Source organism: Bidens hawaiensis, unplaced genomic scaffold (assembly GCF_021521415.1).
Source record: "Bidens hawaiensis isolate Kalapana, Puna unplaced genomic scaffold, B.hawaiensis_p1.1 tig00043653_1, whole genome shotgun sequence".
Classification (NCBI taxonomy): domain Eukaryota; kingdom Viridiplantae; phylum Streptophyta; class Magnoliopsida; order Asterales; family Asteraceae; genus Bidens; species Bidens hawaiensis.
Window position 1 is genome coordinate 10,918 of NW_027497748.1, and position 14,244 is coordinate 25,161.

At 34.1% G+C, this 14,244-nt stretch overlaps 4 protein-coding genes across 4 annotated transcripts; all 4 read left to right on the forward strand.

The window, feature by feature from the left end:
* Window positions 1-3,398, forward strand: LOC143594449 (toll/interleukin-1 receptor-like protein). Its single transcript, XM_077073766.1, has 3 exons — window positions 1-93; window positions 1,600-2,175; window positions 3,074-3,398. Exons 2-3 carry the CDS (start codon window positions 1,649-1,651, stop codon window positions 3,396-3,398), a joined length of 852 nt encoding a protein of 283 aa, XP_076929881.1. The 5' UTR covers window positions 1-93; window positions 1,600-1,648.
* Window positions 3,399-3,421: 23 nt separating this feature from the next.
* Window positions 3,422-3,955, forward strand: LOC143594450 (TMV resistance protein N-like). The gene has a single exon (XM_077073767.1). The coding sequence runs from the start codon at window positions 3,422-3,424 to the stop codon at window positions 3,953-3,955; it is 534 nt and encodes a 177-aa protein (XP_076929882.1).
* On the forward strand, window positions 3,618-6,656 carry LOC143594455 (TMV resistance protein N-like). The gene is made up of 3 exons (XM_077073770.1): window positions 3,618-4,192; window positions 4,279-4,569; window positions 4,988-6,656. The coding sequence occupies exons 1-3, from the start codon at window positions 4,070-4,072 to the stop codon at window positions 5,963-5,965; spliced, it is 1,392 nt and encodes a 463-aa protein (XP_076929885.1). The 5' UTR covers window positions 3,618-4,069; the 3' UTR covers window positions 5,966-6,656.
* A 3,005-nt stretch (window positions 6,657-9,661) lies between these two features.
* Window positions 9,662-11,304, forward strand: LOC143594453 (protein FAR1-RELATED SEQUENCE 6-like). The gene is made up of 3 exons (XM_077073769.1): window positions 9,662-9,990; window positions 10,066-10,315; window positions 10,401-11,304. The coding sequence occupies exons 1-3, from the start codon at window positions 9,799-9,801 to the stop codon at window positions 10,511-10,513; spliced, it is 555 nt and encodes a 184-aa protein (XP_076929884.1). The 5' UTR covers window positions 9,662-9,798; the 3' UTR covers window positions 10,514-11,304.
* Window positions 11,305-14,244: the final 2,940 nt, after the last annotated feature.

Genomic DNA, 14,244 nt, shown 5'->3' on the forward strand with positions numbered 1-14,244 from the left:
CTCTTTCGATCTCTCTGATCTCTGTTTCATCACCACAAACCATTCCAGTCTAACTCCACCTCGTAATAGCACCTTCCGGTAGTCGTCACTCGGGTAACAGAAACAACTAACCTTTATCATTTATGTTAATTAATTTGTTTAAATGATAATAGTATTGTTTTCATACTTGCCTGTTTCTGATTGATGATGTTATTTTTATTATACGAAGTTGATGGTATGTTCTTAATTCTATGTTCTATTATTTGTTGGAATTTGTTACCGAACCGTATTTTTGGCCTGTGTTGCAAGAAAGGAATCTTAGAGTGCAACTGTGTTAATCATTTGTTTAAGTTAATTATTTATTATTGGTATTACTTAAGAGGATAAGTAATAGGAATCCTTGTTATAGTCTATTCAAGTCTATATATGGTATGGATTAACGTAATCAAGTTTTGAGTTATGTTCTTGGTTAACAGAATTGGAGAGTTTATTCCAAAATTAATCGTTTTTACCCAAATACGGTTATATCAATTCACTCCCTTGGTTATTATGATCTGGGTCGATGGGCATCCTTTGGTCCGTTGAGTGTTTTTAGTCGATCATTTCTTTTTTCCTTTTCGGTTTCCTTATATAAGTGGCGAATCTAGGAATTTTTTTTAGGTGGTGCACTACTTTAGATGCTTCAATTTCATGGAATCGGATATAATAAAGATATGATAAAATAATAAAAAAAGACACCATCATTCGAAATTAAGAAAAACACATAATATAAATACAATGGTCCTTACGAATTAAAAAAAAAAACTTTTAGTTGTTTCCTACAAGGCGTCATCTTTTGAAATCGTTATATAATAAGAATACAATCGTTCAGGCATTCAACGGACTACCGTAGGAAGTAGGTGTGGCGCCTGCGTAATCATGGAGAGGGTAGAGAGGCAGAGAGAGAGGCGTTTGTAATTATATCTTTATTTAAAAGTTTTGTTTATGAAACCCTTAAAAGCTGCATAGAAATTTTTTTTTATAAAAAAAATAGTGTAAATAGATTTGAACTCTAAAAGGCTGCAAAGATAAAAATAAAATAGAATAAAAAAGTAGTGTAAATTGGATTTGAAGCTCTGACCTTCAAATAACCAACTCATAGACTTATCACCAGAGTGACCAATAGCTTATATTCTAATTAGGATGGTTCCTTTCTAATTTATAAGATTGTTCACTCTAGGGATGAGCAAATTCGGTACCGGTACCGGTACCGGTGTCGAAATCGGTACCGATTTGGTACCATTGGTACCGAATCGGTACCAAAGTTTTGAGTTTCTTGATCGGTATGGTACCGGTATGGTACGGGACCGGTATATCCCGAAACTTGACCTTCAATACCGGTACCGGTACTGAACCGAATATTCGGTACCGGTACCAAGATTTGGTGATTTTTGAGATCGGTATTTTCGGTAGCGGTACCGGTATGGTACCGTGCTCATCCCTAGTTCACTCCATTATTTTCTATATATCAATACACTATTATCTCGGGTGTTCCTGGGAACCACCCATTTACTAGGTGGATCCACCCATGCTATATTGCTATGTTGGTCACTGGTCAGGGCATGCTAATTAATAGAAAAGTGGGCAGGGCTTTTGAAACTTATTAGCAGCCGCGTGCACTACTTTAAAAATGAATTCATCCTCATTATCTAAGAGGAAAAGGGATCAAAGTTTTCTTGATGATGAACCCGAACCATCATCTAAAAGGCCAAAGAATGACGTCTTCATCAATTACTCATTTGAAGATACTGGCAAAACCTTCATAAGCCACCTCCGGTCAGCGCTTATTCGCAATAGTTTTACCACATCCGACCACACCATGCTCCCTATTGGTCAAAATATGCATTTAGAACTGTTAAAAGCTATTGAGGAATCTGAGATGTATGTTGTTGTATTCTCCCCTGGTTACGCTTCTTGTAGAAGGTGCCTTGATGAGCTGGTCGATATTATGGACAACTTCAACAAGTTTGATGAAAAGAAAGTTGTTCCGGTATTTTATAAGGTGGAGCCGTCTGATGTTAGAAGTCAAAAAGGTCCTTACATGGAACCTTTCCAAGCTCACCAAACCAACACTAACTTAGATCCACTGAGAGTTCAAGAATGGAGACAAGCCCTTAAATATGTCAGTCAGTTGTCTGGTCTTACCTTGCAAAATGGGTAATTTTCTTCACCTTAGTCTTTATTTGTTACAAATAAGTTATAGTTCCTGTTTAGTAAATAACATGCTGATAAAGACCAACATTGCTTATGTATTTTCCCAATCTTGTTTTCGTGTTTCTATGTTTGAAACATTTTAACTAAATAGTGCTTTTAAACTGAAATGCCACTAAATTTGAACTTATGTTGTCTACAGAGGCGGACCTATTAGCAAACCAGGGGGGGGGGGGGGGGGCGCCCACCTTAAATTTTTTTTTTAGTGTTATTTGTATGTGAAAATCTCGATCGCCCCCCTTAAAATTAGTGTTAAGTCCCGATGTCGCCCCCCCCCCCCCCCAAGAAAATAATTCCTAGGTCCGCCACTTGTTTTCTACACATTTATATTTTATTATTGAAGTATGCTGGTAAAATTCACGGTCTATAATTTTACAAGGTAAAAATGGTAAAGGCAAGCTTTATTAATAAAAAAACCCGAGTACTACAACTTACAAGTATTAAGTGCATTTAATCAATACAAAAAACTAATGCACGAGTAAATGTGAAAATAGCACAACCATTTCAAAGGAAAACGTTTGAATAAAGAAAATCTCAATTACTATCTATTTAATACGCACGAAAGAAATTATATAACTTGAATCGATTATAAATGGTCAAAAGGATTTGTCTTACAAGTAACAGGAACGACTTAGGAAAAGAAGTACTCGTTCAACACAAAAGTGTTTTCTCAAATTTTCAAAAGCATAATGCAAGTGTATGTCATGTAAAGGATGTGCTACGCAAGTTTATATTCATCAGTAACAACATTGACTGAAAGTAATTAATAGGTTAGGGCATGCTGTTTTTAGAGATGATACATATATACAAGAAAATTGATGAATTTCTCTCTGAAATTTGGCAGGGACGAGGCGGAATTTGTAGTGAAAGTTGTAGAAGAACTTGAGAAGATGCAAAGACCACAAGAGTTGCATGTTACAGACCACCCTGTTGGGATAGGATCTCGTGCAGAAGATCTCATCTCAACATTAAGGTTAGACCAAAAAGATCGTGTTTTGGTTGTTGCAGTTTTTGGAATAAGTGGAATTGGTAAGACGACTATTGTCAAAGAGGCGTTTAACAGAATTGCTCCAAGCTTCGATCTTAGTTGTTTTCTTTCGGATATTCATCACATCTGCAAGGTTCCAAATTTGAAGGTTAAGTTGCCAAAGCGTTCATATCTTGTCTAACTCATGAAAAAAGGTTCTCAATCATGAGTAATCATAATGAAGGTGTTTCAAAGATAAGAAGGTTGGTAAGTCGTCGAAATGTTCTTTTGGTCCTTGATGATGTTGATAACTTTCAACAGTTGGAATCGTTAGGCGTTTGTCCTAAATGGTTCTATGAAGGAAGTAGAATAATTGTAACAACGGGGGATAAACGGTCCCTTGGTAACATACAGTATGCACCGTACCATACAATGTTGTTAAACAGAAGGGAATCTCTCAACCTCTTCACTCGGCTTATGTCTGTAAGCGATGACACCAAGAACACAAAGTTCATAGAAGAAGTTGTGGGTCGTGCCGGAGGGATTCCCTTGGTTCTTGAGGTGTGGAGTCGACATTTTAAACAGCATGAAAGGGAACAATGGCCAAGCATATTGGAGACATTGAAAGGAATCCCGCATGGTGATGTTCAAAAGCAGCTCCAGTTGAGCTATGATTCACTTACTCCAAGACTTATAAAGTTGTTTTTGGATATTGCTTGTTTCTTTAATGATCCTTTTGATGATGAAACGAATGATTAGGATTTAGTTGTCAAAGTATTTGAGGATGAAGACTCAAGATTCTTCCCAAATAATGAAATTCAGTATCTAGTTGATAAAAGTCTTGTTGAAATAACATCAGACAACAAATTGTGGATGCATCATGCGATTAGGGAAATGGGACTAGAAATTGTCCGACAAGAAAATGAAGATGAGCCCGGACAACGTACTAGAGTGTGGGGTCAAAAAGATGCGATGCGTGTATTGACAGAATGTTCGGTATGATATCTTTTTGTTTATGATATTATATGTACATTAGCCAAACACTTAGTAGTTATAACTCTCTTTCTTCATATTTTTAACAGGGAACAGAATCAGTTGAAAGCATTTCAGTGGCATTCTTAAAGGACACGCACGATGTAACTCTGAATGCTTTTGGAAAGATGACCAATTTGAGATTGATTTATGTGTGGATTGATGGCTATTCTCATAGTTTATACTTCCGTGATGAAACGTCTCACTTATGTTTCAAAAAGTTGAAATACATGCACTGGATTCACTTCCCTTTTAAAAGCTTGGACAATTTTGATATGTGCAATGTTGTGGTTCTAACTTTGACAGAGAGCAGATTTGAAACACTTTGGGAAGGAATCAAGGTATGACTTTGTTATACCTATTTGCCTATTTCAACATATTCTTATCTATTAAAAATTAGAACAATAGAACATAGTTCATAGCAAATTGGACTAACAGGAAAGTTGGAGCTCAGCAAACCAAATGTTACAAAACTTCATAATGAGTAAATATCAGACCATTTTGTATATAACATAATATAGATGATAGTCAATTGTAATATTACTTGTTATATATAGAGACCCAATGTGACCCTATTCTATACATGATACAATGCAATCATTCCCTGGTTTTACGGTTGGGAAACAAGCTAAGTTGCTCGTGAGCTACTTGAGATCAACTTGCTAAGCTTGACTCGAGTTGGGCTTAAACGAGCTCAAGCCTAAATGATATATAAATGTTCTAATGCAGTGTTATATGTATTTATTTATGTGTTTCTAGAGTCTGAAGAAGCTAAGGATTCTCGACGTGACTCGTTCATACTCATTAACCAAGACCGGCAATTTGTCTGGACTTGAGAATCTTGAGGAACTGTACTTTCATGATTGCGTAAACTTAAAAAAGTTGCATCGCTCTATTGGCGATCTTCAAAAACTTGCTATCTTGGATTTAAGGTCAATCAGGCCGTTAACGAGGATTCCTTGGGAAAGTATGGGCAAGCTAACATCCCTACAAAAACTCGTTCTCGGTAACATACATGGTCCCAGTCCTAAATTAGATTTTGAGGAGGTTCATGAGCCTTTGCTGTACTCTTTACAGAAATGCCCCATAACAGAACTAAGTCTTTTTGGATGCAACCTATCAGGTGGAGTTGTAAGCCTACCATGGTTGAAACACTTTAACTTATGGGATTCCAATTACTCTAGCCATCCTGATAGCCTTCTCCAACTCCATCAATTGAACACAATAGAGTTTGGATATTGTAGCCTCATACAACCGATTCCAAACCTTCCTGGAACCGTGACATCTGTTAAAGTATTTGGATGTGGAAGTCTGGTGAATCTTCCTAGTAACATTACCGAGTTAAAATCTCTAAAAGTACTTAACTTTAAAGACTGCCCCAAACTTGGAAGTGAAGACCCTCATTTTCTCATGAAGGTCACTGGACTAACAAACTTGAGGGTTTTAAAAATGAAACATTGCAGTGTCTCCCAAGTACCTAACGAGATCGGGAATTTAGTGTCATTAAAGAAGTTAAACCTTTCATCCAACCCATTCTCTAGCCTTCCTGACTCCTTAAGCAACCTTTCCCAACTGCTTTACCTCAACATAGAGAGATGTGAGCAATTAAGGCTGCTTCCACTTATTCCTTCAAACTTGACAGAAATAAATGCATATTGGTGTCGTTCATTAGGTGCGATGTCGACTGTCTCAGTATGCACTAATGTGTGCAAGGTATATATATCATTCCCTTCCTAGCACATTAATTTTGTAATCAATTGTTTTCTTTCTTTTCCATGTATTATACTGTCTGCTTGCTTGTAACACACTTTCGTGTTCCCGACAACAGGAATCACTCTTTGTTAATGAGTTTATGATTATTCTCTCACGGGAGAAAAAGGTTCCTCATTGGTGCAGTTATCAGAGCACGGGACACGTTTTATCTTTTGTAACACCAGTGCACCTGGCCAACATCTGTGGTATTTTCTTATGTGCAAACATCTACCTAGATTTCTTCGAAATTGACATTAGCATTGCTCCTAAAATATATAATAAAATGAATAACACAAGTCACCGTTTCAAAGCTTATACAAGTCGTCCTTCCACATCAGTCGCGTTAAAGAATTGGATGTGTGTCATGTTTTATCCACTTAATGATACAACACTTTTGGTGGAACCTGGTGACTCTATAGCAGTGGTACTCAAACTTTCTCGACGATCGATTTTGGGTTGTGGGCTACGTTTGATATATGAGAGTGATATGGTGGATTGTAATTTAGCTATTCAAACTGTTACTGAACCAAATCCCCTCAGAGATGGCCGACAAGTGTGTCGATTCAATTGAATGCCATTTCCAACAATTCACATGGCAGTGATGATCTCTTTTCAGATGAGGAAGATTATTCCTGTTCCGATGATGAAGATGAGCTTTGGTATAAACATATATAAGTATTCCACATTGTAAGAGAGATATATATGTGATTCATAAGTGTCACATTTTTGTTTTTAGTTTTCATTTTAATTCCATAGTTTTCAAGATATTAATTGGACTCTTGATAAAATTTGTTAATTGAGCCTCTAATTGAACACTCAGTTTTCTCATTTATCTAACGTTTGTTTGACTGGTTGAAAAATTCTGGTTTTTATAGTTGTCTCTTTAATGAAAAATAAAGGTCAAATTTGTACATATTTATGATACAGTTTTTTAGAAATCTATCTATTATAATAAAAGACTACCACTTTTGCCACTTGTCAATCTTATAGCCATCCTCACTTTTTTTTCCAATCAATTTCAATATATGGTCCTTTATCTTTTAAGTCATTTCAATATATGAATTCAATATTTTAATTAAATATAAAGCCTAACCGATTCATTCATTAACATGGATGGCGAAATAGGAAAATATCAAAATTGAAGTTGCAAGTGTGTTAGAATAAAACTTTAAAGTCACAGGGTAATTGCAAATTAAAGAAAATAAAGGTGCATCATTATTGAATAATTGGGATTTGTATAGTAAAGGTAAACTACAAGTTGTTTCTAAACTGTGATTCGATAACAGTGCATAACTTTTTATATAACATTGGTTTCGATTTTGGAACTAAAATTTTCTCATGCATTTGAACAAAGGAAAATGTGTATTTTCTTAATTTTCCCCAAAAATTTTGTATAAATATTGCAAACATGAAGAATACTTATTATATATATATATATATATATATATATATATATATATCTTGGTGCTTAGCATTAAATTATTGAAGTTGAATATTATAATTATAATTCATATGTATAACGATTTACTATATGAACTATCTGTCATTTATTTATATGACTTTTTTTGTATAGTATAAAGAGTTTTAGCAATAAGAAGATCAATATTTAGTTTTCAATATTTTCTTCCATAACTCAGACCAAAATGCTTCATAAACATATATATTTAGAAAAAATTTCTGTTTGAATACCTGAGGTTTGGTCATTCCATCTATTTGTATACAATTTCGTAACCTTTAACCATTTGAATACAAATAGATTTTAATTCTATCGATTTGTATGCAACTTCCAAACGGAGTTAAAAAAACCTGTTAAACCCCAAATTCGCCAAGGGTATTTTCTTCAATTTCAATTGAAAAAAACCAACCACTGCACAAAATTCATATAAGCTCAATTAAAAAAATAATCCTAGCCCATAAAAAAAATACAACGTTTAAACAAATTAGCCCTAACTCCCCTCTCCTCCATACTCACTCTTCCCCAAATTCTTCAATTTGAATCATGAAAATCCTTTGATACACAGTGACAACAGATGAAAGAGATTTCTCCTTGGTTCGTACGTGGTCCAGATGATAGGTTTGATCCTGATGAGGTTTATGGTAATTCTTCTAACCAATTAAAAAACTTTGGTAACTGTTTAGGGTTTGTTATTTTTTATTTCTAACCAACATTTGAAACATTTACCTAAATTTTGCTTTTTTAATGATCTTAGGGCAAGAGGCTACACTATTTTCCATCCAAGTATTCCATGGAGGTGTGTTTGTGAAAAATCCGGTTAGAAGTTATGTACGTGGTAAGACTGAACTTTGTGGACATGATAGATGCTGATGCGTTTTCAGTCATGGAGTTTAATGCAATGTTTAAGATGTTAGGTTATCCGGCCGATGAGGTAGTGTACTATCATTATAGGATTCCCGGGACAGAGTTGGATAGTGGTCTTAGAGCTCTAGGAACGGATCAAGATGTGATAAACATGTTACATTATGTGGAGAGGGTAAAGGTTATTGAGGTATATATTGAGCATTGGGTTACAAGATTGAACACATATTTTGAGTCACCGAATGGGGGTAACAATGCTGTAATTGAGGAGGTTAATGTCGATTCATCTAAATATGGTTCTAGAAGACAAATTGCATTTGAGTGGGTAAACGAAAGTCAAGTACACGAAGATGTTCAGGTTGGTGATGGTAATCAGGTGCATGTTCAAACCAGTTATGGTGATTCTTCTGATGATTCTAAAGATGTTCAAGATAGTGGTGGTGATTCTTCTAATGATTCTCAAGATTCAGATTACATAGTGGATGAACATAATGAGGTTGTGGATGTGGAAGTTGATATGCAAAATTATAGGTCTGTGGTTGATGAAGATACTGATCAAAGTGAAGATGGTGAAGATGACAACCAACAACAAGAAGATATAGAAGTTGATCTTGATGACTTTCATAGTCCAGATGATGAAAATGACCCTCCTCTCAAAAGAGCTTTGAAAAAAATAAGGAAGAAAAAAAAGGCAGTAAAGGATGTTGTAAATGTTCCATTTGAAGTTGGTCAATTATTTAGTGACAAAGAAAAAATTAAACATTTAGTGAAAAGACATGCACTTGAGACTAGAAGGCAGTTAGTGATTAGAATGAATGACAAGCTGAGATACCGTGTTATATGTCATGGTGTTAATCCAGCGTTTGTGTCTGGTGAGGGGCAAAGTTGGAAGACAAAAAAAGTAGGCAAAGTTGGTGGGATCCAAAATGCAAGAGATTCTTCAAAAGTGCAGCATCTCAATAAATATGGTGGGTCAAGTTCATTAAAGACTATCCCTAAAATAAGGTGCCCAACACCCACTTGTCCCTGGGTATTGCATATTTCTAGATCTAAAGTTACAGATTCATGGTGTGTCAAGACATTAACTAATGAACAAAACTGTCTCCAAACAAGAAAACTAAAGCTCTACACAGTGAGTGCTGTTGCAAAAGAAGTTGAATCAATGGTTGAGGGAAACCTTACCATTTCAGACAAAAAAATACAAGACATATTGCAAAAAAAGCATCAAGTTGAAATATCAACACAAAAGGCATTCAGGGCAAAGAATATAGCTAAACAAAAGTTAGAAAGGAACTATAAAGCATAATATCCATTACTTAGGGATTATTGTGATGAGTTGATGAGGTCAAACCCAAGTACCACTATTAAATTTGAAGTTGAAAGGGAACTCAACCCAACAAGTTTAACAAGACAGTTCAAGAGAATATATATATGTTTAGGTGCTTTGAAGGCAGGTTTCAAGATAAGTGGCAGGAAGATAATAGGTTTAGATGGTTGTTTCATGAAAGGTCCATTTCCGGGTCAAGTGTTGACTGCAGTGGGGCTAGATGCAAATAATGGTATCTATCCAGTTGCATATTCTATAGTTGAGGCTGAAAACAAAAGTTCTTGGACTTGGTTCTTAAAATATCTAGGAGATGATTTAGATATTGATTCCAACAGTTATTTCACATTTATCAGTGACAGGCAAAAGGTGTGTATGCTAGTTGTTTTATATATTAACCATTTTGATTTCATTTCATTTGTAACTAATATGTTTACTTTCTAGGGTCTATTACCTGCACTATCAGATGTGTTTCCTAACGCTGAGCATAGATATTTCTTGAGGCACATTCAAGAGAATATGAAAGTCAAATGGAGAGGTAACTTATTTAAGGATATGTTATGGAAGTGTGCTTCTGCTACTACAATACCCCAATTTAACAAGTTAATGGAAGAAGTAAGAAAGGCGGATCCATCTCTTCATGAGTGGTTGAAAGATATTCCAGCTAATTCCTGGTCCAGATCTCATTTCAGTGGTATGTTATAGTTTATTTAGATGTTTCAGAATCTACTTCAAATAATTTACAAACTGTATATTATAATGTAATGTTGGTTGAACAGGAAGAACAAAGACAGATGTCCTGTTGAACAACATATGTGAAAATTTGAACAAGCAACTAGTTGGAGGGAGAGACAAACCTATAATAACTTGTCTCGAGTTCATTAGAGAATAACTTATGAAAAGAATTGTTGCTGTACACAAAGTGATTGCAAAGTCTAATGGGCCCTTAACACCATCTGCTACAAGGATATTTAAAGAAATACAATCTGAAGCCTCTCAATACATTGTAATTATGGCTGCTGCAAACAAGTTCCAAGTTAGTGGCCCTTGGATGGACCAATGTGTAGTGGATGTGGATAAAAAAACATGTTCATGCAGGAAATGGGAGTTAACTGCAATGCCTTGTAAGCATGTTGTAGCTGCACTATGGAACATGTCACAAAATGGTATTGATGTAGGTGTTGTAGAGGAATGGGTTGATGAGGTATATTGGCTAGATACTTGGAAGAAGGTATACATGAACACAATTGAACCAATTAACGGTAAAGAGATTTGAACGCCATCTGTGTGCCCAACAACAATTACCCCCCCAAAGCATCATAAACAAATTGGGAGGCCAAAAAAGAAGAGGAAGAAATCAGCTGTTGAGTTGGCTGATAAGATTTCAAAAAAAGGGAAACTCACTAGGAGTGGGGGAACTGTCGTTTGTAGTAACTGCAACCAAGAGGGTCACAATATTAGAAGTTGTAATGCTAAAGCTATTTCAAGTAAGAAGACTGGTTCAAGTAGGAAGGTTAGTTCAAAGAAGACAAGTTTAAGTAAAAAGGTTGGTTCAAGTAAGAAGGCTGCAAGTCAGAAGGTTGTTTCACAAGGTGCTCCACAAGCCATTATAAATATGTAGTTATTTTGGTTGTTAGTTATGGACTTTTGAACTTTGGTAATGGTCTAATTTGTTAAAAGTCTTTTGAACATGTTTTTTTGTTATGATTTGAATCGGTCGGTTTTAATGGTCTTTTGAACTTTTGTACTCGTCTATTTTGTTACTGATGTATACAAATCTGATCTGGCTTGGTTTTGTTTATCACTTAGTCTTTTATTTGTGTTTTGGTTCAAATATAGTCATGCAAATATCATCATATTGTTGTGTTAAAACAGACCAGTTTGGAGCTTGTCAAAAGTCAAAACGAGCCAGTTTGAAGATTGTTTCCGTCATAAATTAGTTAAAAAAATTATTGCTTTTATACGCCCCATATAATATAATACACGTGCATGCATTTGTAGTATTCTTTTTTTGCATGTTTTGGGTGAAGTACTTCGGATAATTACCGGCCTATCTAGCATGTTGTACTAACTGCACGTGCGCATATGAAAGGTTTGACCTTAGAGGTAAATATTGTCAATTGGATTGTTTGGTTAGTGATAGTCTTGTTGACCCCAAAAGTCAAAAAAGAGTATAATCTTTAACTAGCTACTAACAGTTAAATAGTTTTGCCAAAAATGTCATACTCATCCATTTATCTTCACCGGATATGAATATGCATCATGGACTATTTATGCAGATTAATATAAATGCCAAACTGCAATGATATAATGCAGATTAATCCTTTAATAGCCCGTTCAAGAAAACAAATAAAAAATTCTTTAATGGTACATGCAGATCAAAAAAATAAACCAATCAAACATATCATGAACAAAACTAAATGAGAACTTTCATTTCATTACTTGTAAAACCATCCACATACATTGAACAAATCTACAAATTGACCTTTACAAACTATCTGTTACCCAAAATTAGATCAATTTGTCACTACATATTACCAATTTTTCATGTTAATTGATAATATAACAGATTACAAAGAAAACCCCAACTACAAAATAGAACATATTTCAATCTCTTGTTCTCCATGTCTCGTTTTCGGACCATTTATTCGTGATTCTTAATCGAATTCAGAAGCCCCGAGATAATTTCTGCTGCTTGAGAACACAATTGCAAATTACCATCTTTGAATTTGGAGAAGACAGTATGAACGAAAGAAGGGAGTTAGGGTTCGAATGAAGTATTTGGGAAATGTATAAACAAAGAGGGGTGCTAGGATTTATAAGAGGCCAGTGGTTGGTTTTTTTCAATTGAAATTGATGAAAATACTCCTGCGAATTTGGGGTTTAACAGGTTTTTTTAACTCCGTTTGAAAGTTGTATACAAATCGATAGAATTAAAATATATTTGTATTCAAATGGTTAAAGGTTTAGAAATTGTATACAAATAGATGGAATGATCAAACCTCAGGTATTCAAACAAAATTTTTTTCATATATTTATGACTTGATTTTTACCTTTTTACACATTTAAATATATTTGTGTAATTTTAATTATGTAATTTATGTAATTTTAATGTAAATTGTAATTGTATTAACAATATATGATCATTTTTCTTAACAGTATTTCATTTAGTGATTAAAGTTTAAAAATTTTCATTAATTACCCGTGTGATACACGGGTCTGAAACTAGTAGATCAAAAATATGTATGAATGTAGGGTTTTTGACAAATAGATCATGACATAGGGGAGTTTGCAAATAAAGTATATTTAAGAGACAGTAGGCATAATTTGAAGAACATTTAAACAGAGAAAGAAATTTGAATAATAATACGAAATTGATGGTCATGTTTCATAATTTCTTATTATGGATCACTGAGTCTAACACAGCAGCAAAATACGTGGGACCACCTTCAAGCCATGGAATTGAGACTATTAAGGAATCTGAATTGAACTGTTTTACCCGTTCAACCTCTTTGACCAGTTATATACTTTGCGCTTCGGATCAATGTTGTAAAAGTAGATTTACAAGACCGAGTATTCTCCGAGCACTCTACAAGGTATGTCGCTGAGACGATTTTCTTTAGCGTTGCCTAGTTACTAAGAATTAATTTCAAAGGTGGTCAACCTCAGTCAGAATCACATCTAGTTGGTGAACTTGGCCCGATTTTGACTTAAAAAAATAAAATATAATTCGTATTTTTATAATATTAAAGAACAAATATCATTTTTTTTAGTTAATGATTAGCAATTCTTAGAATATCATATTATTTAAAAATGTATATATCTTATTTAATTTAATTGATATTCACCTATTTTGTTATAAATATTAGTAAACTATAATATTTGGCATATCTATAATTTCTAAAAATTAATTTTTCTTTATATTTACCATGTCCGAGTACTACAAGTACACCCAACCCCAGGGTCCGACAAACGACTTTTGCAACATTGCTTCAGACCCATTATCATATAATAATTGTTTCTAGTATACGAGTCAAAAATATCATTTTTACTTTTTATTGAATGGGCCAAATATTATGTTTTAAATAACGGGTAAAAGTTATAAACATAGTGAACATTTTGATAAACATTTAATTTTATTATTTTGAAATACCCGGATGTTGACAACAATTTGCATTTGATCTATTCAACCGATTAAATAATAGCAATAACACACCTAGATTAATTTCAAATGAAGTTTACATCAAATGTGACATACATGACACTTGCATTTATTGTTTGACACATTTGAATTCAAAATGTATAAGAACTAGCATTGTTATCTGCGCGTTGCGGCGGTTATTTTTATATGGTTATAAATATTGTACTTATATTATTTGAAATTGTTATAGTATATAATAAAATCAATGTTTGAGTGGAAAATCTAAAGTTAAAAGTGTAAGTGTATATCTTCTTTTTCCTTAGTTTGCAAAAATATGACGGGTACTTGTGTCGCTTGGTTAATATATTTAATGAAAGGCTGAACATATTTCTAAAAACATTGCATATTAATAATTTTAAAGAAAAATACTTTCAATTAGTTATAGAAATAAATTAATAATTAATTCATTTAATAGTTTTAAG

Excerpts from the sequence above, each read along its gene's own strand:
- LOC143594449 (XM_077073766.1), top strand. The coding sequence starts at position 1,649 with ATGAATTCATCCTCATTATCTAAGAGGAAAAGGGATCAAAGTTTTCTT. Across the intron at positions 2,176-3,073 it reads GGTCTTACCTTGCAAAATGG|GGACGAGGCGGAATTTGTAG; the intron begins GTAATTTTCTTC and ends GAAATTTGGCAG.
- LOC143594450 (XM_077073767.1), top strand. The coding sequence starts at position 3,422 with ATGAGTAATCATAATGAAGGTGTTTCAAAGATAAGAAGGTTGGTAAGT.
- LOC143594455 (XM_077073770.1), top strand. The coding sequence starts at position 4,070 with ATGCATCATGCGATTAGGGAAATGGGACTAGAAATTGTCCGACAAGAA. Across the intron at positions 4,193-4,278 it reads GTGTATTGACAGAATGTTCG|GGAACAGAATCAGTTGAAAG; the intron begins GTATGATATCTT and ends TATTTTTAACAG. Across the intron at positions 4,570-4,987 it reads CACTTTGGGAAGGAATCAAG|AGTCTGAAGAAGCTAAGGAT; the intron begins GTATGACTTTGT and ends ATGTGTTTCTAG.
- LOC143594453 (XM_077073769.1), top strand. The coding sequence starts at position 9,799 with ATGAAAGGTCCATTTCCGGGTCAAGTGTTGACTGCAGTGGGGCTAGAT. Across the intron at positions 9,991-10,065 it reads TTATCAGTGACAGGCAAAAG|GGTCTATTACCTGCACTATC; the intron begins GTGTGTATGCTA and ends TTTACTTTCTAG. Across the intron at positions 10,316-10,400 it reads GTCCAGATCTCATTTCAGTG|GAAGAACAAAGACAGATGTC; the intron begins GTATGTTATAGT and ends TTGGTTGAACAG.